We start from the raw sequence: 22,682 nt of genomic DNA, 5'->3' as shown, positions 1-22,682 counted from the left end.
CACTCACCGAACGAAACACAGCAAAATGCTATTTCACGCCGGTCTTCTGTGGGGGTGTGGTACTTCCCCGGTGCGAGCCGGCCCAATTCGTGCCGAAGCGTGCTCGACTACCACATACAAGTGAGTGCTTAAACAGTACCTACACGTGCTATATTTTATTATACTCTAACTGCCATGAACTATCTATCACCTGAAGACTAATTCGTTCATGAATGTCGGCATTTCTGAGTTTTCTGAGTGACTGACAATGACGTGTACACAGCTTCAGCTTCTATTTATCCGTACTGAAAATTTTCTTTCTTCCTCTCTACCAGAAGTAGTCCAAGGCTCAGGCTGGTGGGGTCGGGCCTGTTGTTCACTGGGCCATTCGCCGTTATGCCGTACGGCGTGTGCTACCGCGTCTGACGCGAGAGCGCTGTCCAATACCTGTCGGCGATCTGATGAAATCGCTTTCTTCGACTGCGTGCAGAAGCAGCAAGAAGCGCAGTGGTGCTGTTGTGAGTGTGAATGCTAATATACACATATACATATATAATATGTACTCAACTACAATGCTGAGTTCTTTTTTGCGTTGCACAACGAGTCATTGTCAAATTTTAGATTCATATTTAGAAATTGATCTGCCTGCTGCTTTTCTGACAGCATATCAACGTCGTGGTCTCAGGATCATGACATTATGCGTAGCTTTTGTTTTCTTTTTATTTTTTAATTTATACATACCGTCAGGTTGCGTATTATTGTATTTTGTAGTTTTAGTCTTAGTGTAATTCAACCATTATGTCATGTAACGAGCCGTTAATTCAACCATTATGTCATGTAACGAGCCGTCGAGTCGACTCGATTATGACTTGTTATTTTATTAAGGATCGATGACAATATTGTGACAATCTTTTTTTTAATATATAAAATTCTCGCGTCACAGTTTTCGTTGCCAAACTCCTCCGAAACGGCTGGACCGATTCTTATGAAATTTTGTGTGCATATTGGGTATGTGTGAGAATCGGCCAACATGTATTTTTCATACTCCTAAAGGATAAGAGTAAGGCAGAACAGCATTTGCCGGGTCATCTAGTAGTTTTATAAGTATATTTTTTATTATTATCCTGATTAGGATCGCCAGAATTAAATAATTTCCTTACATATGCTGTGTAACAAGTGAGACAATTTGGTTGATGTTAGCTTACAATGTGAAGGCTGTTTACTTTGATAGAAGCAATAAATGAATAAAAATCGAATAGCACAAACCCAGTCGCTGAGCTGCCACGAGGCGTGCTCGCGCGCGCTGTGGCGGGTGGGCGCGCGCGCGGAGGGGCGCGGCGCGGCGCGGGAGCGCGCGGCCGACAAGTGCGACCGCTCGCCGCCGCTGCTGCAGTGCCTCGCCGACCTCACCGCCACTACTGTGCACACCGACACCTCCAAATGTTAGTGCACCTGACTGTCATATTTCTTTTTGAACAGCTCAGTTAGCCTCTCAGGCTAATGGTAAGCGATCACCACGTTCCATAAATATTCGCAGTCGTGCCTCTACGCTGCCCGCTTTTAAGGGGTAAGGTATAAGGAAAGTATTGACGACTGGAAAGAAGGAATGGACTGGGAAGGATGAGGAAAACGGGCCTTCGACTTAATTACTGTCCAGATGTATTATACTATCTAGACGCTTATGCTCTACTTCTTGATGGACATCAATATGGATCAGCATATATATTGGGCCCTTTTAATCATGGCCGCACATAATGAAAGACAATAAATTCAGTGTTTATTATTTTGAGGAGTCGGAGAGGTTAGGTCAAAATCTGTTTTAAACTTTGTAGACAGACATTCAAGAGCATTTAACAATGCTGACCGTGTTCGGTAGTAGATGTTCGTGTAATCAAACTGCTGTTTTAAAAGTCATACCAGCCTCATCACGACTTTATCCTTCACTAATAGGAGCATTTACAATATGTAGATTACACATTCGTTTAGTCTAGCCCCGCGCTTTTCCTATTGTCGAACATTATGTAGCCTATAGCATAAATAAATATACTACACAAAAAAATATTTCAATATACTCTGGAGCTTTATACTAAGCAGAATTATTATTACTTTTTCAAATTAAAATCTTATTTATGTTCCAGACCTGCCATGTTGCCACGAATCCCCAAGCCAAGAGTGTCGCAGTACATGCGAAACAGTGCTCCGCCGCACGGGAGAGTCCCAGGAAATCGCCGAAGCCCTATCCCAGGAATGCGGAGCGCCCGCTATACACGACAATATGTGGCAGTGCTTCTTGCGGAAGGACGCTCCTGCTGACACCAAAGATGTTATTCCTCATGATGTCGCTAAACTGCATTGCTGTCAGAAGGTATACTTTTGGTTTCCTTTTATGTTATGGATAGAGTGTAATAGATGTATGAATTTTTGGTAGTGCCATGAGTTAAGTACTTAATGAAGTGAAAGTGCCAAAAATAATACCCCGAACATAATAAAAACAGTTTACATCTTGGATCCATTCCAAACCCTTGCCCAATTCACCTTAATACTCTTTTATGTATTGTCCAAAGTAGTCATATTAACAAAATCAATTATAAATACATATACTTATCTAAAACTGTATCAACTTTCAGGGTACGACAATCAATTGTCGGCGGCTGTGCTTTAACACTTTTAACTCCGGCTGGCAAACCAATTGGCAGAAATTTTATTCGGAGTGTCTTGGAGATCCTCAGGAAACTGAATTAGCTGAGTGTATAGAAGAAGGTTGGTTGTTTATTTGTTTAATTTTACGTAAACGTGATATGTAGATATTAATCTTTTGTGGTATCTGTGGTCTTCTTTTTATTTGCTTTAACACTAACTAGGTAAATTATTATATTTGAGAGTTATGTAAGAATAATAAATAAAACAATTTTGTGACTGCTTTTAATTTGTGTATAAAATTCTTAAAGTAATTGTTATGTTTTATTCCCCAAAAATATTATTTCATTTATTTCAAGAATCTCTTCTCAATTAATCTATTATTATTTCCTAATCAGTAGAACCGAGTTCCTGGGATAAATTTTCTCGTACCAATCCTATCCTACTAATATTATAAATGCAAGAGTTTGTAAGGATGTGTGTGTGTTTGTTGCTACGAAATTTGGTACATAGACAGCTGGACAACTGGAATAACATATGGACAAGTTTTTATCGCGATATTCCTACTATTTAATCTATAATTATGTTATGTCCCCATCAGTGGAGTCTCCGTGTTCTCTTGGATGCGCTGGTCTGACATACTGCAGCCAGCTCAACAACAGACCAAGTAGTCTGTTCCGATCGTGCTCCGCTCAAGCAGACCTCGATGCTCATCTTGCTGTTGCTGAGCAGAAGGGATCTGGGTAAGGGGTAGAGGCTTATTTTGCTTATAACTCGATGTAAAAGAAATATTTTCTATAGATGAAAGGCATGAGTAAAATAAATATCGGTGAAGTAGTCTAATCTGGTGTTTGAGTTTAAATAATTTCACTCCGTCCCGATCTTAGATGGAGAACATTAAAATTGCATTGTTTCACTGGAATTTTTTGCTGATGAATTTACCTGCTTCTATATTGTTAACCAAACATTTTCATTGTATATAACCATATAAATCTTAATATGTAAATAGGTCAATATGAAACATTAATTGAAGGTTTTAGAAAAATTGATTTTTGAACGATTTCCTCAGTTATGTAACGGTTGCTGGAATGCAGTTGCCTTTGAAGAATTCAACTCAATGCACGACTGATGTGTGGAAGAGCGTGGCTTGCGCGCTACACGTCAAACCGTGTACTGCCAAGGTATTTGTCGCAATTCAGGTTTCTATTCATTCTAGTAATACTTCAAGTGTGAATTGAATCACATTAAGAGAATTGCATTACAGGGCTAATTATGGTGTTTTTTTTTTAAGTTAGCTATTATTGACGACGTTGAATGACAAAATTTTCTATCTATCATGCCATTACCAAATGTTTGATATGGAATCCGTTCTATATTTTAAAAATTAATTTTTCTATTAGAGTATTAACCAATGAAAGTCACTCTTCGTAAAAAATATCATCCAGCACCCAATATCGCAGGGGCACAGCAGCCTGCTGTGCATGGAGGACTGCGTGCGGGTAGTGTCCGCGTGCGTGGAGTGGTCCCTTGCGCCGCTGTCGGCGCCGGCGCTGTGCGCGCGCCTGGCGCCGCCGCGCCGCGCCGCGCCCTGCGTGCCGCTGTCCGACTTCATGGCGCCCAGTGAGTGCGCGCTTGACTGACCTAGCTAAGCTAGCTAGACGGTAACAAAGCTTGCCAAGTCTTGACAAGCGACTCCAGACTCGTGTGTAAATTTGGTTTGGTTTGTGCGAGCTTGCGAGAGCTCGTAGCCGAGCCGAGACGTCTCGGTTCTGGGGCACAGATCAAAGTAGGCAAACTACGTTCTAACTGCTATATAGTTAAAGCTTGGAGCCAAGCTGTATCAAGCGTGTACATGTACCATATTGTGTCTGATACTTCGATCTGGTTGCGCGTGCAATCCTACAAATATAAAAAACGCGAAAGCTTGTGAGTATGGACAGATGGATGGATGTTTGTTTGGATTCTTATATTCTTGAATGAATTTTTATAAAATACTCAATGGATATTAACGAGACTTTAATATAGTAATATCGCTTATATCAGAAAATGACTTGAGCTATATAAAAAGTATTTCCCGTGGATTTGTCCATGAGCATAACCACGCGGCGCAGCGAGCATTAAATAAAAAATATTTTGAGAAGCTTGATTTGGAAATCAGTTTTGCTATTTACTCGTTTGATATAATTGTGATATGTTTGAGTTTTTGATGAATTCAATTAAAAAAAAAAGTCGTTTATGTATTTTCTTGTGTTAAGATCGCCTTACTCTAGAGATTTAATATAAAAGTTCAAAAGGAGACTTATCCACGACTTTATAGTTACTACTATTAATGACAATACCGTCTAGATACAAGTGGAATTAACAACTTGAAAAAAATCATTTAATTGCAGGTCCAGAACCTCCATTATTATCAGCTGGAGAGGCAGTTCGGTCGCCTTGTGCTGGAGCTCCTTGCAATTCGTCGCAAGTTTGTGCGCTTAATAGAAGCTGTGCTACCACGGATTCCTGTACTCGCTATGTTTGTCTCGATGGATGTCCTCTAGGTGCATATTATGATTTTTCTTATATAAAATTATCATAGATTTCTGACTTTACTTTTATCTCTAAACAAGTCATAAAAATAAAAATCACTTACAATATCATAATTCTTTTTAAATCATCTTATTCGATCACGTTATAATATCATCCATGTATTTGATGTATAAATAAAAATATATTTCCAGGTACTGATTGTCTCAATTTAGATTTACTTAGGGAGCGTCCATAAATTACGTGAGACATTTTTCAGGATCTTTGACCCCCTCCGCCCTCCTTGTATTGGTGAGATTTCGAGAGATTTTCATTAACTCTCTCCCCACCCTCCCCAAATCTCACGTGAGATTTTTTGCAATATATTTTGACTATGATCCCATTGGATTTAAGAAAGGAAAAGAAAAAATAACCGTCCGCGGGATTTAAAAGGATAAATAACGAATACTAATACATGAAGTTTTGACTTTTGACATATGTAAATTTTCCTAGATTTTTTTTTTACTTTAACTAAACTTTATTTTCACGGTTTTCTGTTAAAAAAATACGTGATATTTATTAAAACCCTTCCCTCTCCCCCAAGTGAGATTTGGAAAGATTTTACTTGACCCCCTCCCTCCTCTAAACACCTCACGTAATTTATGGACGCCCCCTTACTTGTATTATCTTATCAGTTATGAAAAAAGTCTGTAAAAAATTGATATCGATTTGCGAGCCATAAAAACATAAAGAAATCACTCTCATTTTCAGGTGACGGTAGCCCTTATGTAGTTCCAATTGGGTCATGGGTTCGAGTTCCAATGCCCTGCGCTTCGCAGAAAGTTTGTATCAAGATATGTCGCTGCACCAATCGAGGTCTTACTAATTGTCAGCCTCTGCCCAGTGTTGCGTTGGACAACTGTCGGTTGCATGATAAAATTGTTAAACATGGTAAGTTAATACATACCCTATACAACGTATCTATAAAGAATAATAACTCTGTATACTTATTTTAAATACCTACATATATTGCTTGCCAGCCTAAAAGTAGTTTTTTATGTGTTGTTTATTCTATTAATTAAATACACTCACCATCTATCAATAAAAGAGTCTTTACTAAATTGCATACTTAATTTAAATACATGTATATCTACTTACTGTAATGGTTACATATAAGAATGTAATTTTGATTAATATGTTATTGATTAACATAGGTGTTAACATGACCATTTGCTCTTCTAACAACAGAATATTTTACAAATTCTAAGTTTTAATTATAATCATTAGGTACCCCCCGTTCGTTTGCCTTGCCATATAAAAATCCTGTTGAACAGGCGAGCGCTACTACATGGAGTGCAACCCGTGCCGCTGCATGTCGGGCGAGCGCGTGTGCGGGCGGCGCGCGTGCGGCCGCGCCGCGCTCATGACGGGGCTGCCGTGCAACTGCCCGCCGCACCACCTGCCCGTGCACACGCCCGCCCGCCTCTACCCCAACGCGTGCTTGGCCAAGTGAGTGCGGCGTGTGGCCTGTATATGTTGGGTCCGGTGTAGTGGGTCTGTATGGAGGCTTGCCGCTATGCATAGATGTTATACTCTGTAGGATGTGTGATATGTGAGGGTTATTTTTCACTCGCCTGCTTTGATTGTTGTTTCAAATTTGTATATTTATTTCAGAGCACATGACTACTCGTCCATCTTGTTGATGATTTAGTAAGAACAGTGTTCTACTGCAACAATTATTTCAGAGTATACATAAACAAAAATATAATATAAATTATGTATCAAGTATCAACAATTTGGTACCAAATTTTACACAAATAGACATTATTATCTTTATTAATTTAATTAGATTGTGATGTTATAATATAATAAATTTTACCGATGTAACATTGTATCGCTTTTTGAATTAATGAGTCATAAAATGAATACTTTTTATTGTACATACATAGAAATGATACTGTTATTATTATAGAAATAGAACAGTTGTTATATCGTATAGAACTTGTACTAAAGATGTACAATGGCCTTATCACACATGAGCGATATATAAAAACAATGTTTACGTCAGGATTACTTTATAATTATCGATTCGAACAACTTGGTATTACAGATGCGCCGGCGCAACGGACGGCGAGATCGAGTTCGGCAGCCGCGCGGCGTGCCCGAGCGCGGCGTGCCCGCGCCGCCACGTGTGCCTGCCCGCGCGCTCCGTCTGCCTCTCGCGCCTGCAGCTCGACTGCCCGCAGCATGCTTGCGGTGGGTGTACATGCGGGCTAAGCGCGAACTGGGGACTTTTATCTGAGATGTTAGGTGGGGCAATCGGGCAGATGCGCCATGCATGTGCACACATAAACCAGGGTGATAGCGAGTGTGTCGCCTTTGAGAATAAAATCTTTACAAGGGTGTCAGGAGCCAATCTTTATAATGATGTATTATTTTTTTCAGTAACGTCTATTTTTGGGTTAATTATTACATTGATGATGGAAAAAACAACGAAATAACAAAATAATACAATAACATCACTACATAGTATAAAGCAAAGTTCCCGCGTCTGTTTCTATGTATGTTTGTATGTATACTTAGATCTTTAAAATTTCACAACGGATTTTGAGTTTTTTTGTAGAAAGAGTGACGTAACATCTATAAAACTACTTCGAATTTAACGCTTGCGAAGCCGCAGACAAAAGCTACTAAATAATATAAATAAATCAAAGCAAAACACAGACGTGTAGGTCGAGAATATTCAGCCCATAAGGGAACACCCTTGTCTCCCTTTATGCGAGTCAGCAATGTTATTAGAAAGAAAATTTATACCGGACGCACGCTTTGCTAGTTTTAAAATTATAAGTATAACAATAAAATGTATTTCACAATAATAAAGAAATAAATTTTCGGTTGAATCATATTAAAGAGACCATGAAAGACAATTACTTCAATGGTGTTGTGTTTGAGGAAATACTAGTATTTATTTCTGAAGACATAAAAACATTTTAACATTCTATTACAGTGAACATATCAAACTGCAATGCCCAACCGACCAATCCGGTGTGTGATACAGACGGACAGACACATTCGAATCCATGCCATCTTGTCATGAGTGGAAGAAAATTGGCTTATTGGGGATATTGCTTGCAGGGATGTTCTTCTGTAAGTATTCAATGACCCTCCGAACCCTTGAATGTTACACATATAACATACGTATCTATAAAATAAATTGATCTATTAATTACTAATCTCATTGTTATAATTTGCACAATAAGTAATATATAGTATCAGTAATCTTAGATTGTAGTTTTTGTATAATAAGATTGATTTAAATAGAACAAATGAAGGGTGAAAGAGACTATTCTCCATAACACAGGGAATTCTAGTGTGGAAAATAGTGAACTGTGTAATTTTAGGTTTCTTTTTTGATTAACAATAAAGATTTTTGTATTTATTTCAGACTGGCACCGTTTGTGGGGTCAATGGCGTATCTTATTCGTCTGAATGTGCTTCTTGGGCTGAATATGTTAGTGTCGATTATTACGGCCCGTGCTTTGCAGTTGGTCCCATTTCTGATGTCATGGAACCGAAATGCCAATTAGATCGAATTCTGTGTCCTCCATTGAAAAAACCTAACTGTCTAGGTTTCACCGCTCCCGGGGCGTGTTGTCCGAAATGTGGTGGAGCTCTGAGAATTTTGTATTCGAAAAAACAAATCGACAGAGCTCTTTACGGAACAAATATATCTGCATCCGTTATTAATCTCAAAAATGTGCTATCCGCTTTAGAAAGACATGTGAAAGTTGCAGAGTGTGCGCTCAGAGGGTACTTGACTATAGAAATGGAGATTTTCGTTACGATCGAATCTATTTTGAAGAATCCTACAGATTTACAGTTAAAAGTATGCATATTGGAAGCTGAGAAAATAGCTGATCTCATTAATAGGGATAGTGCGTTAATAACAAGTGATTTAGGACTGAGTGCGTTATCATACGCTTTAATTGTCCACACTTATCCTACTCAAGCAGGTGGTGGTCTAGGCATATCTGTTATTACGTTAATCATTTCTTTTATAAGTGTTTATGTATTAAGATAAATTTATGATATAAGGTTATTGTAAATAATATAAGTGTAAATAAAACATGTAAATAGCGATCTATTTCATAGGAAATTTGTACCCTTATATCGATAATGAGATTAATGCTTTGGTCTGCTTTATGTGAGTCAAAGACGCAATTGATGTTATAACTTGTTTAAGAGTTTAAAGTACAGTTTTTTAACAGCAAAGAAGTGCCATGTTTGTATTTACGTTTAAAATATCTCAGTAGATCCGTATTATGTATAGACTGAATTAAGCATTTGTAACCAATTTACAAAAGACAAAGTAGTCCTTATACCAAATATGTTATTGTATTGTTATTTTGTTGAGACGAATGTTTATATTGTGTATTGTAAGAGATATTTATATTTAAAGGTGATAAAATAAAAGTCAGTACACATAATACAGTTGTTTTATTTGGCGATTATCATTGAGAGATCCAGGAATATATTATTACAGTGATTGTTATAACATCACGATTAATTGAATAATTATTTACTTATAACTAAATTCGACCAAGTCTCGTTTATCGAAAAATACATTGATTCTATCAAGAAGCTGGGGGTCGTTTACGGTTTTAGCAAGCTGCACGAAACCTGTCTGCAGGACAGGATAGATGAGATGAAATCTTTCTAATGGGAAAGTTAGCACTAATTCTAGGTATGCCATTAAAATACTCAGGAAACAATTTCTCTGTACTTCAATATCCTGTAATAGAAAATAATATTATAATTTTATTTCTATAACTGTAACTTCAAAATTACCATGGAAACTTACCTTAATAATGCTAATAGTTCTTTGTTGTTCTATTTCTGGTGGAACGGGCTGTGGCGGGAGAATGGTTTCAACGTTTTTGTTTTTTTCCATAGCAGCATCACTTATAGTGATGCTTACATTTCTGGCTTTAGTGTCAATGTCCACTGCTTGCACATAAGTCGGTAATTTTACTTTTTCTGGACTAACATCTGAGTATCTAATGACTTTTTTAGGTTCATTACTCTTGATAGGACTATCTGTTTCATCAAATACTTCATTTACGATTTCTTCGTTTTCATTCTCCGGATCACTTATTTTATTTTCTTTGTTAATTGTTGGAGAATTAAGTGAATCTTCGTTGAGTTTGGTATTAGTTGCCTTAAAGTCTGCAAATGTGAATGGTCTCGGCTTTTCCTGATCATCGTCGCTAGTGTTAATGTTGTTTTCTTTATTTTCTTCAAGCGTATCAATTTGTTCTTGTTGTTCTTGTATAAAGAATTCCTCATAGTGATTAGATGATGAATCTGTTTCGACAGAACTGAGCGATATTCTGTCTTTAATATTTTCTGGATTGTCGAAGTCTGTGACGTTTATTAGGTGTTTTAAATAGCTACTACATAAAAGTTCCCACGTTGCTTTCAAGTCAAATATTTTCATTACAAATTGATCATACTCGAATGTCATATTTAGAGATGCCGTATAGTTCTTTAATATTATCGTTAAGTCGTTTGGTTTCAGCTTAAATTTCGTTACTCCATTGTAAAAAATATCAGTGAGTGCAATTATTTTAATCAACCAAGCTGAAGATGTTTGCTTGTACAAATTCGCTGCATAGTCCAAATTGGAAACTTTTTGAACAAGGAACTTCAAGCCAGGTCTTGAATCAAACTGCATAGCTCTTGTATACGAGAGCTCTAAACTTTTAAGGAGTAAGTCAGTATTATTCTTGCTGAGAATAAATTGATAGTTACAAATATTGGTACCACTTTTAAGGCTCTCCAGTAAAATCCCATTAATACCATGGAAAACATCAGAAGAAGCTTGTATGAGAACTGTGGCAATAATTTGAATAAGTATTTGATGAGCCAATAATCCAACAACTAGTCCTCTATTGGGAATTCTAACCGTATACAAATCAGGATTCAGAGAATTTACTGCTTCTTGAAGGTAGATTAAAAATATATAACTACGGTCGTCTATCAACATCTGCGATGAATTTTTTGAAGTTTGTTTTAAGTTACTTTCACCTCTTAGTTGTTCTGTAAGAAATACTTGTTGTGCCATGGCATGAAGTCTTACGTTGTCATTCACTGAACAATCTCTTCGAGCAGCAACTTTAACAATTGCTAAATCTCCATAAAAACTGTTTGAATTTTCCTTAAAAGCATACGTCAATTGTTTCAAGGGACTTAAGCTGACATTACAAGCCCTATGTAAACTTGTACATACTATTTCCCATTGATTATCTGTTAAGAGGTGTCCTGATGTTAGAATGATATGTCTTATGCAGGATGCGCCCAGTCTTGCGATGGGTTCTTGTGCTTGTGCGATGCATTCCACCAAAATTAACATGATTTGTTTTAAAGCAAACGTCACTTCCAGACTTTCAAATGGTTCATTTGCTTTATCGTTTTTTTCATCTGCTGTCGCTAATTCAACATTAATTTGTTGTAAATTGTGTAAATAAAATACAATTGTGTCAGTTGTCATACCGCAACATTGCTTAAAATTTGGCATTACACTATCCCAATGAGTGTTCACATTGGCAATTTGACGAAGCCAATTTTGAACAGTGGGCAACAGGAGATGATTAATGCAGTGGAGACCAAAATGTGTTCCAGGTACATCAGCTATGTTTCTGAGCAATTTAAATAGTGTTTCCATTGCTGCTGGTTGATTCTTTTTGGAACAAACAACTGTTGCTGATATCAGACCTTCGATGAGAACATACCAAACTTTGAGTATATTACTGGGTTTGTCCAATTTTAACAAGCAATTATTTGTTGTGTTTGATGGTGGTAGACTTGTAGATAATTTTCTGTATGAAATGAGTTCCTCAATACAATTTTCGTTGTTAATATATTTTGTGACGTCCAGTGAAGCACTGGGTATAATCGGATCCACAACTGACAAAGGTAAGTCACCTTTTATTCTATTCCCTGTGTTGAAAATGGGGCATTTTGGCATATTATACATCATTGTTAAAATATCAGCACAGTTTTCCAGATGGAAAAGCGCTTCTCTACACATATCCACTATTACTTTTTCAGTCTTTTCCTCACTGAGCGGTATGAATTTACTATTCTTTGAGAATTTCAAACTTAAGCTTGGTTTTGGCTGGGTTGGCGTTGTTGGTTTTTTAGGCTTTGCTTCATTATTTTGAGGCTCTTCGTAGTGAAGTCCTTTTATGTGACTTAGAAGACATAATATACAGTCCAAGGCTGCATTAGCAAACACCAAGGTGTTATCAGTATTTAGGAAAACCTTAAATATTTCGAGAATAGCCGAATATTGGTTTGAGTTGTTTGCTGCTCTTAAGGTATTAAACAGAGGTCGCCAACCAGATCGTATTTCCATCCTATTAGTCTCTACAAATTCGCAAATACAAGAGATTATTTGTTCCTGAAACAGTTTAATTAACAGGTTAAAAAAATGGTTGCTATAAAACTTTTGTATGCTATACATAGAGAAAAAAAAATTACGTACCTGAATATCATCATCACAAAGTTCCAAACAAAGCAGATTTTCAAAAGGTTTAAGCAGAGCTTCGTTAAAATGAAAGTGAGGCAATTCAACTTGCTGATTGAGAAGTGTCGTGGCGCAATCATGTAAACATTGAATCGCCAAGCTTGATATTTGAATGTCTTTATGACATGCCGCCTATAGGGGAATACATATGTTAATTTTTATAAAGTTGACATATATTATGTTACTTGACATATATAAGATTTAAATAAATTCAATTTAACATACTATTTATTTATTTTTTTTTTGGATAATTCTAATACAGAACATATTCACCTGCATAAAATGCGGCCCGACGACCGTCCATATCGCCATCCTGTGCGCCAGCGGGCGCGCCGAGCGCAAGCAGCGCAGCGCCACGTCCCCCGCGCGGCACAGCGCCCGCGCCGCCTCCCCCGCGGCCCCCGCACCACCACCCACGCCCACACCCATTCCTCTACCAACAGCCCCACGCCGCCACCAGCCGATGTTGTTGTTAACTACGTCTTGTTCCCAGGTAGAGAATAGCTGAAATTGGTTTTGTACTCTCAAGATACAAGTCTGAAGCCACGTAGAGGGAAGTTCTGTGCGATCCAACACAGAAATCTATATGTTTCATAAGAAAAAATTACATTAAGGTACTTAGCAAACTTTTTAACATATCAGTAACGGTTTATTTTATTTTGCCTGACTCTTACATCAAATTGAAACAAATTATTAATTGACTAAATAAACTTCTATGACGTCACAATATGTGACTCAAACATGATACTATTCTCGGTATTTTTAAAATAAATCTGTTTAAATATCTCATAAATACTAAATCAGTGACTCAGTGAAATCAGTGAATTACCAGTCGATGGTGATGCGACACGAGTCTCTGCAAGGCAGCGCGCAGCGTGGGCAGCGTGGTGGTGGCGGCCAGGCGCGTGTACAGCGCATCCGCGGCCGCCGTCAGCGCGCAGCACACGCGTGCCGCGTTCGACCCCGATATTATATTCCCACCCTGTACAACCCATTTTCATAATGAAACAATTAAATGAAGAATAAATAGTATATTAGCGAAATTGGAAAATATTTGTAAAAAGGTCAGGTCAGGAATCAAGATTATGGCACTCGATATAACTGAATGGATAATGGACCGATCATTTATCGATTTATTTCGAATCATATGTTGGAAGACCAATAACATTTTTAGGAACAGTATAATATTACATAAAAATCGGATTAAACGGCTTAGTACCTCTTGGCGGCATGTTTCCACGATTTTCGCCACAGACATTTCATTATTCGTATTGTTATCGAAAACAGGTTGCAAAAAGTTGAATACATCCACGCTGAAAATATATTTATGTAATTAAGAACAGATTTTTGCAGCTTAATTATGCATTTTAATATTATTTTGAATTTCCCTACCAAGTTTCATCCTCTCTTCCATCTAAACCCAATTTAGCATCAGCTTGCAGTATGGAAACTGTTTTATTTCGTCCAGTTTGCATAGTGATTATTGGCGTAGCGTTGTTTCCTTGTTGGCCAAATAGTGAGTGTTCGAAACTTGACACATACTGACATGCAGCAAATATGTGATCCCAGCACTCTGGTGCTTTCGAACCGAGCTCTAAGCCACCTGAAATATGGTATGCATGTAATAATTCTCTAATTAAATATAAATAAAATATTGTTCATAAATACATATTTTTTATAATTGCTCGATACGAAAAAGCGTGGGTAAAATTGATGATTATAGTAATACAACAAACAAATATTTTAGAAAAGCATTTATTGAATAAATTTTCTATACCTGATATTAAAATGTCCAGCGACAAGGCATGTGTAGACAATATTTTCCCATTAGCCGGCTGTGATATAGCTGAGCTGGCTAACAATGCTAAAATGCTATTGCAACGATTCTGTAGACTTAGTGTGGTGCTTATTCTTGCGGCCTAAAGTGATAATTCATTAAATGTTATAATTCAGACAAGAAAGAAGCACTAGGAGATTAAATATTGGAGCGATTAATTGGAAAGGTATTTAAGTGCAAAATTTATATCAGGACGTGTGCAATAAAATTATAGCAAGCGTGTTTTTTAAAATCGGTGTTTTTCTATTTAAAATATAACCTTATGAAGCCCTTCCAAGCATTGAATAGTCAATCCTTCCCAAGCAATCCGCTTCCTCTTGCCAAACGTGTTAATCTTTTTCGATATGATTCCTTGTAATTTGTGCTTTTTATTTCTATAGCCAGTTAATGGAACGCTTAGTACTGTCACCATTGAATCCCAGATGCACGTGAGTATCCTATAAATTTATATTGAGAATAATGTTGCTATAATATCAAGATGTAGCAACATGGTTAATGTATTAATGTATTAATCACGACAAAAGATGGAACAAAAATTGTTAACAGGAAAAATGTTTTTTTGATATAAATTTCTTATTCTATTTCGAAATAAAAAAATGAAAAATCAAAAGGAAACTCATAAAAGTGTAGTCTAATTTACCTCCTGGCCCATCGTAAGCTAGCTTGGTGTTGCGGTGTGTCGTCTGAATTGTTATGTACCATTGATACCTCTTTCAATCTTTGCCAGTCAGACATCACCGGATTGGAATCCAAACCACCCAAGTCTTGAACGATATAATTAATTTTATAAGATATCCGTACTAAGTAATATTATAAACGCTTCAGTGTGTTTTTTGCTTTTTTACTAGTTTGTTTCTTATTTATTCCGAATGGTACGTAGCACTTATATGGTATGATTTTTGTGTTTAGAGGTAGTCACAGGCTATTTCGGAAATATTTCACACTCATAGAGAATTTTACTAGACGTGCTAAGTCGCGGGTCACGAGCTAGTATAATTATTATATGATAGTAGTAGTAGTTATTATATTGAATGTTTGATTTCATTGAAACTAAGAATTTGTCTTAGTTAGTTTATTTTCTTATTAGTTCTTAGTTAATATCAATAATAAACTCATATTGTTAGATGCATACCAGATAATAGATGAATAAGCGGATGATCGATAGACAGGACGTCTTTCAATAGATCTGTGGCAACAACTTGTTGATACAGCTCCCTTAGCCAAGTGGCTGACAGATACACTAGAACTCCGCTCCCTTGTACGTCATCTACGAATTCATCCTCAGTTAGAGGCAGTGGAATCTTCTGGAACATGAATAAAAAGGTAATTAATTAACTCGTCTTTTTTAATGTTCATTAAAAATGTTCAGTATTAAAACTTACGCTAATATCCGCATAATATTTACTCCTCCTTTGCTTTAGAGTAAGCAGCAAAGCAGCGTAAGTAGCCAGATACACTCCATCTGCGTTCATGATACAAGCTGTGGCTGGTGGCTGAGCTGCATTATGTTGGCAACACTTCGATGCAAACTCTTGCATTGCTTCATCCACCTAATTTAAGATAATACATATTTTTCTTAGCCTATTTTTAATTAAGTTTCATTTAAAATAAGTTTAATGATACCTATTGTAAGAGATTAATATTTTATTGAATACTCGCCGGAGTCGTAATTCGATTATGATTGAAATAGGACAGAATAGGAGCTATGTTTTTAGCTTGAGTAATCATAAGATTTAGTTAAACCGTGAGAGTTTTAGCGGATATATAATAAATTATTTAGAGATCATGTATCCAACATTATTTTATTCATCTTCAGTATGTATTATTTTTTAATTAGATATTCAAGTGCAAGATAGGTTCAGGCAGGCAGGTTTTTGTTTTATAAAAACTTCTTTCTGTTTTGTAACATGTATGTTATTTCATTATTATTGTACGATCATATCGTAAGATCTTACCTCAATACAAGTTCGTAGATGTAGAAGTTTTGGAAGTAGAGAATTGTGTAACGTTTTCACGAATTGCCTTGCGTTGTGCCTTTCTAAATCCACATTGCATTCAGTTATCGTACATCTGAAACAAATAACAATTAATAATGACATATTTATATAAAATATCCGTTGTTGTTAAATATTGTGTCAATTTCCAGGCCGCACCTTCCGAGATTTAAAGTTTTCGGAATGGTTTTAGTTTTATCATTGATATTTTCTTGCTTCGTTTGTGTAGTGGGATTGTTCGCTCTACTCGGTAAAAACACATTATCTGCATCAGAATCCGCTTCGGCCTCGCTTCCTGAACTTATGTTTTCTGGACCCGATGTATCTGAAATATCGTATTCAATGAAATGAACTAACTAATTCTACTAATTAATAATGTAATTAAACTAAAAAGCTAATTCTTTCTCTGTGTACCTGAAGAATCATTATCCTTTTCTTCGTTGCTTTGTAGAACCGCTACGACATCTCTGAAATAAGAAATATATATTGCTGCAGAGCGTAGCTTTGCCATATCTCAGTTCGAATCTTGAATTATATTATCGCAAAATACATTTTTATTTTATATAGGTATTTTTATCTTATGAAAACGAAGTAAAGATAAATAAATTAATATCATAATATATTTCATGCAACAAATAAAATTTACTAAGCCGCGATTATTGTGGAAAATGTCTCAAACCTATACGGGCTTGGCAATCTTGCCAACGTTTGATATGTCAATGGACCAGAGTAATCAGCATCGTGTAATTTGGGCCAGTGATGTAAAATGAGAGTAGCTACTTCTGCAGTAATATAATCGTTGGAGCCTGAACAGAGTTTCTCTAAAGCATCCAGTAGTGATACTACGCATTCTACTGCAGCCGCTACAACTTCAGGATTTCCACCGCGTCCGCATTCTTCTATACCGTCCATAATTCTATAAAATGGAAAATTTTATTAAAAATGTAATCCAGTTATAGTCACAAAAAAGTTTTTAAAGTAATGAAAAATATTGTTTACACGGCTTGTATGATATGTTATGATGAAATAATAATGAAAGATAAAAGTTTATTCACAATTTTATCTATGGGATCATTTTAATCTGTTCGCATAAATATAAAATGAGGTTTTAATTAGTAAGTACTTACAGTCTCACAATCGCCATGTCATCGCTGTGCCGTTCCGGGTCACTTTTCTTCAGCAGTACCAGTTGAACCAGTCTCTTAGGATGCTGCAGCAACTCTCTCACACTCCTCAATGGTTCCACCCGGTGTTGTATCGGAGGGTAGAGTAACATTCTGTGGTAAAGCGCTTCTAGTACTGGGCGTAGGTTGGATGTCGAGCCCACTAGTCGGACTAGCTGGTTGGCAATGCTGCAATGTAATATATTGGTTGGTTTAAAAATAATATTGTAATAATCATTGATAGATCCCACTAGTCCTCCTTTATTACATATTATAATATATTTCTAATCTTTCAGGCGAAAACTGTTAAATAGATTTTGATGATACATGATACTGATTTAGAATGTAAATGTAGGAGAGTATAAAACGTATTAATTTCTTTTGCCTGCGGGTTCGTCCTTGCCTTATATCGCGGGGCATAGCTAGTGTGGTATAGTTATCTACAATTGAGTTTTAATCGATAATTAAGAGCTCACCTATAAATAGTTTTAGCCTGTTTGCTGTTGAAGCTTGGAGCACAAACTAACGCGCCTGATCCTCGACCTGAATCATCAACCAAGTGGCCCTCATGTTCTCTGTGAGAGAAATTAATACAATTATCTTAAGTAGAATTGCAACCATAGGTATCTATTACTTATGAAGAATCGAAAAGTTTTAAATATAAAATACGGCCATTCATAAACATTTGCTAATGGTTTTAATTCGATAGCGATTAGCTATAGAAGTATTAAGCAACTTTGAATGAATGACTTTTAATTTTTGGACGTGATTTCGCATATTAATATGCAAAAGCATTGTAGTTTATTTACTCAAATATTAAGACAACACTGTGTATACATGCCTAGATTTGATGTTTTTATCGACGCGCGGTGTTCCCAAGAAAGAGATAAGTGATGGAACAAACTTCTGCCAGAGAAATGTCGTGAAGTGAGAGTTGCCGCTCACTCGATCCGACAAACTTGACATTAATGTCAACAAGCAGTCCAGAAAGAATAGAGCTAATGGATTCTGCTTCGGTACCCTGAAATAGTTTCGACGAGATAAACTTAATAACTAGTTCTCAGTTATAATGAACAGAAAATTATCACTTCTAGAGTTTCGTACCCAAAAAACCCATTACTACGACTTCGCTATCCGTCTGTAATCTGTCTGTCCGTCCGTCTGTCGCCAGACTATATCTCAGTTAGACACTTGAATTTTCCAGAGATAATGTATGTATGCTGCCATCATATTAACAATAGTTTTTACAGTTGCTCATAAGCAATTAATTAATTAATGCAGTTGCAGGATAATTTGTATGGAACCTTTAGTGTCGCGAGTCCGACTTGCAGGTCATTAATTTTTTTTATTCTTGAATTACACAATACATTGATGTAAATATTTATTTATGAATAAATGATCGTTTTATAAGATGACAGAAAATTTAAATATTTATAATATTTACCACCACCAGCAGGGATTTTGGATTTGGATTTTAGATCATAATGACTTAATTACAGATACATACAATTGTGTTTCAGACAGTCTGCTGCATAAGTACTGTATGACCGGTATCACTTCGCTGTAGCATCCCACCGCCACTATGTGGTTTCTGCCCAATGGAGAGCCTTCGGAGAGTAGCTCTTGGCATTCTTCATCTGGTGACCACAACATCCGTTATATTAGTTCATAGGAGTAAGGGTGAATCATGTGTTAACATCACCACTGATAATAATCAGTGAAGGAAAAACATCATGAAGAAACCGGCATGCATCAAAATCTTGAGGACATGCCATCGACATCAGCCAACCCGCACTTGGCCATTATGGCCTGAGCTCTTATAGTAGGCCTGTGTATCAGTGTTGAAAATATTTACAGGCTGATGATGATGATGAGATGTCAAAAAGAATTACTCTACCTATTATGAATTGCAGAAAAACGTATTGGAAATATGTTTACTAGAGTAGCACCTCAAAGAGTATGTTAATCTGATTATGTATATTAATATAAAAAGTGAAGAGTTTGTTTCATTGTTTATTTGTTAACGCGCTTATCTCAGGAACTACTGGATCAATTATAAAAATTATTTCACTGTTGAATACGTACGTGATCTCCTAAATCTATAGACTATATACGCTATATACGTTCCACAAGCGAAGCCGGGTCGAACAGTTACTTTCAAATACACAAAGCTCACCGAGCTGCGCACAATACGCGCGCAACACTTGCGCGGCGGCTGCGCGCGCGGCGGCGGCGACGTGCGGCGCGCCCCCCGCCGCCTCGCCGCAGCGCCCGCACGCCCACACACACAGCCGCCCGTTCAGCGTGCGCCGCGGTGACAGCGCCAGCGACAGGTACATGCGGAATATTTGTACCTGACCAATAAATAATGATTGTTGTCATTAACATTGCTTCTATGTGAAGTTTTAGTAGCGTAAAAAACTTAATTTTAAATGCCAAGTGGTTTTGTTATGATGTCTTTTTTGCATTGTAATGTTGCACAGATCTCTAGTGAAATATAGCATCGCGCACTAATTTTGCACTTGCATATCTCAAAAGCACTATCGTATCGAAATTATTTCCCAACTGAAAAGCTATTTAAATAATTTTGGTACGATAACCATCTCATACGATAAATTTGAAAACGTTTTTAATTGGGAAAAAAATATATGTGCTATATAAATATTAGTTTTAAGATAGTAAGTCGTTTCTTTTGTATGTTCTATTAGTGTTGTGAATAAAACTCACCTGTGTATCTGGTAACTGATACATGACTGATGAAGTGGCGCAAAGCAGTTGTGACGGCATCCATAGTGAATCATCCTCAGGCTCTATACCCCGGTGGAATCTATCGTCACGAAGTATTTTCTGGAAGTAAGTAAGTTTCAAATTTGCTAAAAAGTTGTTTTTTTTTATTGTTATGCAATTCATAAAGCGAAACGTAAATTTTATACTTTTGTATTTATTTTATACAATTTCCTCCATTATGAAATATAATGGAGAAGGGGAAGCCCGTTCCACCCACCCAATCACAACCCTCAATAATTTATTTTATTTTTTTTTATTCATTTTATTCATAATCATTCTAATTACATATAAGATACGCCAATTATAAGGCACACCAATAACTGAAAAATTGTGTTACAAAAACTATGCAAAAACTACAACAACAACTTCCTATATTCAACTTCCAATAATGGAAAAGTATTTCAAAATTTTTACGCAAGCAAACGTTAAGCATCACAATTTTTCGACAAAATTGCAATTTCGCTAATAACATTATAAGTTATTTTAATTTTTTCTTTTATTCTGTTTTTTTTTTACTGTGGGACATACATGAAACCCCTGGAGCGCGAATGCGACGAGGCGGGGGCGTTTGCTCTCGAGCGCGACCTGCAACGGCTGCAGGCACGCGCGCCGGAGCTCGTACGACGCCCGCCAGCCGCTGACATCTTGTGCACATAGTAGCTCTGTGGATGGCATTTTACACAGGTATATCTTTTTTTTATTAAAAGCAGAGCGGGCATATTATGCCCACGTTTCACGTCTGATGGTCGAACATTCAGCATAGGTAAACGTTTTGTATAATACAGATAGGTTTTCTACTTTTATCAAGAACATTGTAGTATTGATTCGTTTTTTCAATGCGCACCCTAAGATAGAAATGTTATGTATGTAATAGCTTTGAGATTGTAAAGAGAGCGCCAAAAATAATTTAATATTACAATCACTTACTAAATAATACCTACGATGTAGAAGTAAGTAGATAAATCAGTAGCTAAGATATTCTATTTACTAAAAATCACTTAACTTCCAAAATAAAGATGCTAATAATCAAGCTTCATAATAAATATCTACATAGCATTTTTTGTAAATTAAATACTTATTGAGTACATCACACTTTACATATTTTATATTATATTTTACTCGATTTCAATTTTGGAATCTTAAATTGATATAATTAAGCTAAATAATATGAAACCAAAGTCATTTTCTCTGTATCTCTATGTAGGCTTAGATGTTAGAGTATAGTAGTTATTGAAGAGGAAGATTTATATGTATCGTCATCTATTATACTACTCAGAATTTAATGCGTGCGAAGCCACGGGCAAAGCTAGTTAATCAATAAAATATAATGCGCAATCATTAAAAAAAATTATCAAATCGCAAGTTCTGTTAAACACTTAAGTATCTTAATTATTTATAACTGTATCGATTAATTACCTAGTGCTTCCTGACATGATTTTTTAAGGGAGATTAACTTTGGACCAGAAGATTCCTTGAATATATCTTGTAACAATTCTTCCATTTCAAACTCCCAGGGCAAACATTTTGATCGTTTGCCTCGTATCGATCACAATAAACACTATTTTTGCAGTTAAAACAACGTTTGTGATAGAGTTTAATGATAAATGGTTACTGCGTATAGTAAAGTTCTATAGAGTGGGTGGTTTCTAGCGGTTTCGTGCTTATCGGTTGACGCGTAGCTTTGAGCATGCTCAGAACAAAAATCAATACTTCTGACCGTATTCTTTTTGTGTTTATTTTATATTGATATCAACAGGTGTCTATCACTAAACTTATGTTTTGAATCAGTCTAATATTTATTTTCAAATACTATTATTAACTATCATCTAGAATTAATTTTATGTAGGTAGGTAAGATATTTATTATAGACGGACGTTCAAAGCGTCGATTGATAACATTTAAAAATTAAAATAATCAAATTAATATGCAATCTTTGAAAATTAAAATATTAAAATCAATGTATGTGTATTTTATTGTTGATCATATTTTTGGACAATTTGAATTTGCGCGGGTGCCAAGAGGATATTAATGTGCTTCTGTTTTTAGGAATGCCTACGTATAATAAAATTAATCCCATTTACTATATGCTTACATAGAATTTGATCATTGAAAAAAAAAGTGTATTATAATGAAGATATTCTTTTTTTATTGCAATAAATAGGTACTATTAATAGTAATAATAAAGGTAC

The 22,682-nt window shown here is 36.2% G+C and overlaps 2 protein-coding genes across 4 annotated transcripts in view; one reads left to right on the top strand and one right to left on the bottom strand.

The window, feature by feature from the left end:
• The window catches only part of LOC119839953 (reversion-inducing cysteine-rich protein with Kazal motifs), a 38,572-nt gene extending 28,961 nt beyond the window's left edge, over window positions 1–9,611 (top strand). The window contains exons 6-18 of one of the 2 annotated variants that reach the window (XM_038366411.1): window positions 318–497; window positions 1,239–1,421; window positions 2,118–2,344; window positions 2,607–2,739; window positions 3,218–3,359; window positions 3,686–3,797; window positions 4,077–4,236; window positions 5,007–5,159; window positions 5,896–6,075; window positions 6,459–6,633; window positions 7,235–7,380; window positions 8,132–8,271; window positions 8,570–9,611. In XM_038366411.1, coding sequence (XP_038222339.1) covers window positions 318–497; window positions 1,239–1,421; window positions 2,118–2,344; window positions 2,607–2,739; window positions 3,218–3,359; window positions 3,686–3,797; window positions 4,077–4,236; window positions 5,007–5,159; window positions 5,896–6,075; window positions 6,459–6,633; window positions 7,235–7,380; window positions 8,132–8,271; window positions 8,570–9,205 — 2,567 coding nt within the window. In that variant the 3' untranslated portion in view covers window positions 9,206–9,611. Of the gene's footprint in view, window positions 1–314; window positions 498–1,238; window positions 1,422–2,117; window positions 2,345–2,606; window positions 2,740–3,217; window positions 3,360–3,685; window positions 3,798–4,076; window positions 4,237–5,006; window positions 5,160–5,895; window positions 6,076–6,458; window positions 6,634–7,234; window positions 7,381–8,131; window positions 8,272–8,569 lie in introns of both variants that reach the window. The other variant, XM_038366410.1, reaches the window with a different exon arrangement.
• On the bottom strand, window positions 9,606–22,158 carry LOC119839952 (brefeldin A-inhibited guanine nucleotide-exchange protein 3). Of its 2 annotated transcripts, none has more exons than XM_038366409.1 (24): window positions 21,910–22,158; window positions 21,022–21,155; window positions 20,434–20,553; window positions 19,883–20,060; window positions 19,214–19,343; window positions 18,548–18,727; window positions 18,183–18,281; window positions 17,671–17,895; window positions 17,223–17,459; window positions 16,958–17,010; window positions 16,703–16,868; window positions 16,505–16,619; window positions 15,932–16,099; window positions 15,682–15,850; window positions 15,190–15,313; window positions 14,809–14,986; window positions 14,490–14,631; window positions 14,105–14,315; window positions 13,932–14,025; window positions 13,542–13,694; window positions 12,986–13,216; window positions 12,671–12,844; window positions 9,986–12,586; window positions 9,606–9,916 (listed from the first exon to the last, which is right to left on the bottom strand). In XM_038366409.1, the coding sequence occupies exons 1-24, from the start codon at window positions 21,992–21,994 to the stop codon at window positions 9,704–9,706; spliced, it is 6,180 nt and encodes a 2,059-aa protein (XP_038222337.1). In that variant the 5' UTR covers window positions 21,995–22,158; the 3' UTR covers window positions 9,606–9,703. The 2 variants fall into 2 exon arrangements, with proteins under 2 accessions (XP_038222337.1, XP_038222336.1); XM_038366408.1 differs by having other exon boundaries at window positions 15,682–15,853; window positions 21,910–22,157.
• Between the last annotated feature and the right edge of the window lie 524 nt (window positions 22,159–22,682).

Source organism: Zerene cesonia, chromosome 5 (genome assembly GCF_012273895.1).
Source record: "Zerene cesonia ecotype Mississippi chromosome 5, Zerene_cesonia_1.1, whole genome shotgun sequence".
NCBI lineage: Eukaryota > Metazoa > Arthropoda > Insecta > Lepidoptera > Pieridae > Zerene > Zerene cesonia.
This window is presented reverse-complemented; position numbering and strand designations above follow the sequence as displayed.

What these genes read in the sequence shown, in the direction of transcription:
- LOC119839952 (XM_038366408.1), bottom strand. Translation starts at nt 21,994, where the DNA reads ATGGAAGAATTGTTACAAGATATATTCAAGGAATCTTCTGGTCCAAAG. An exon ending in GACATGGCGATTGTGAGACT is followed by an intron (nt 17,460 to 17,670) that starts GTAAGTACTTAC and finishes TCCATTTTATAG; the next exon opens with AATTATGGACGGTATAGAAG. An exon ending in ATCTACGAACTTGTATTGAG is followed by an intron (nt 16,100 to 16,504) that starts GTAAGATCTTAC and finishes ATCTTAAATTAG; the next exon opens with GTGGATGAAGCAATGCAAGA.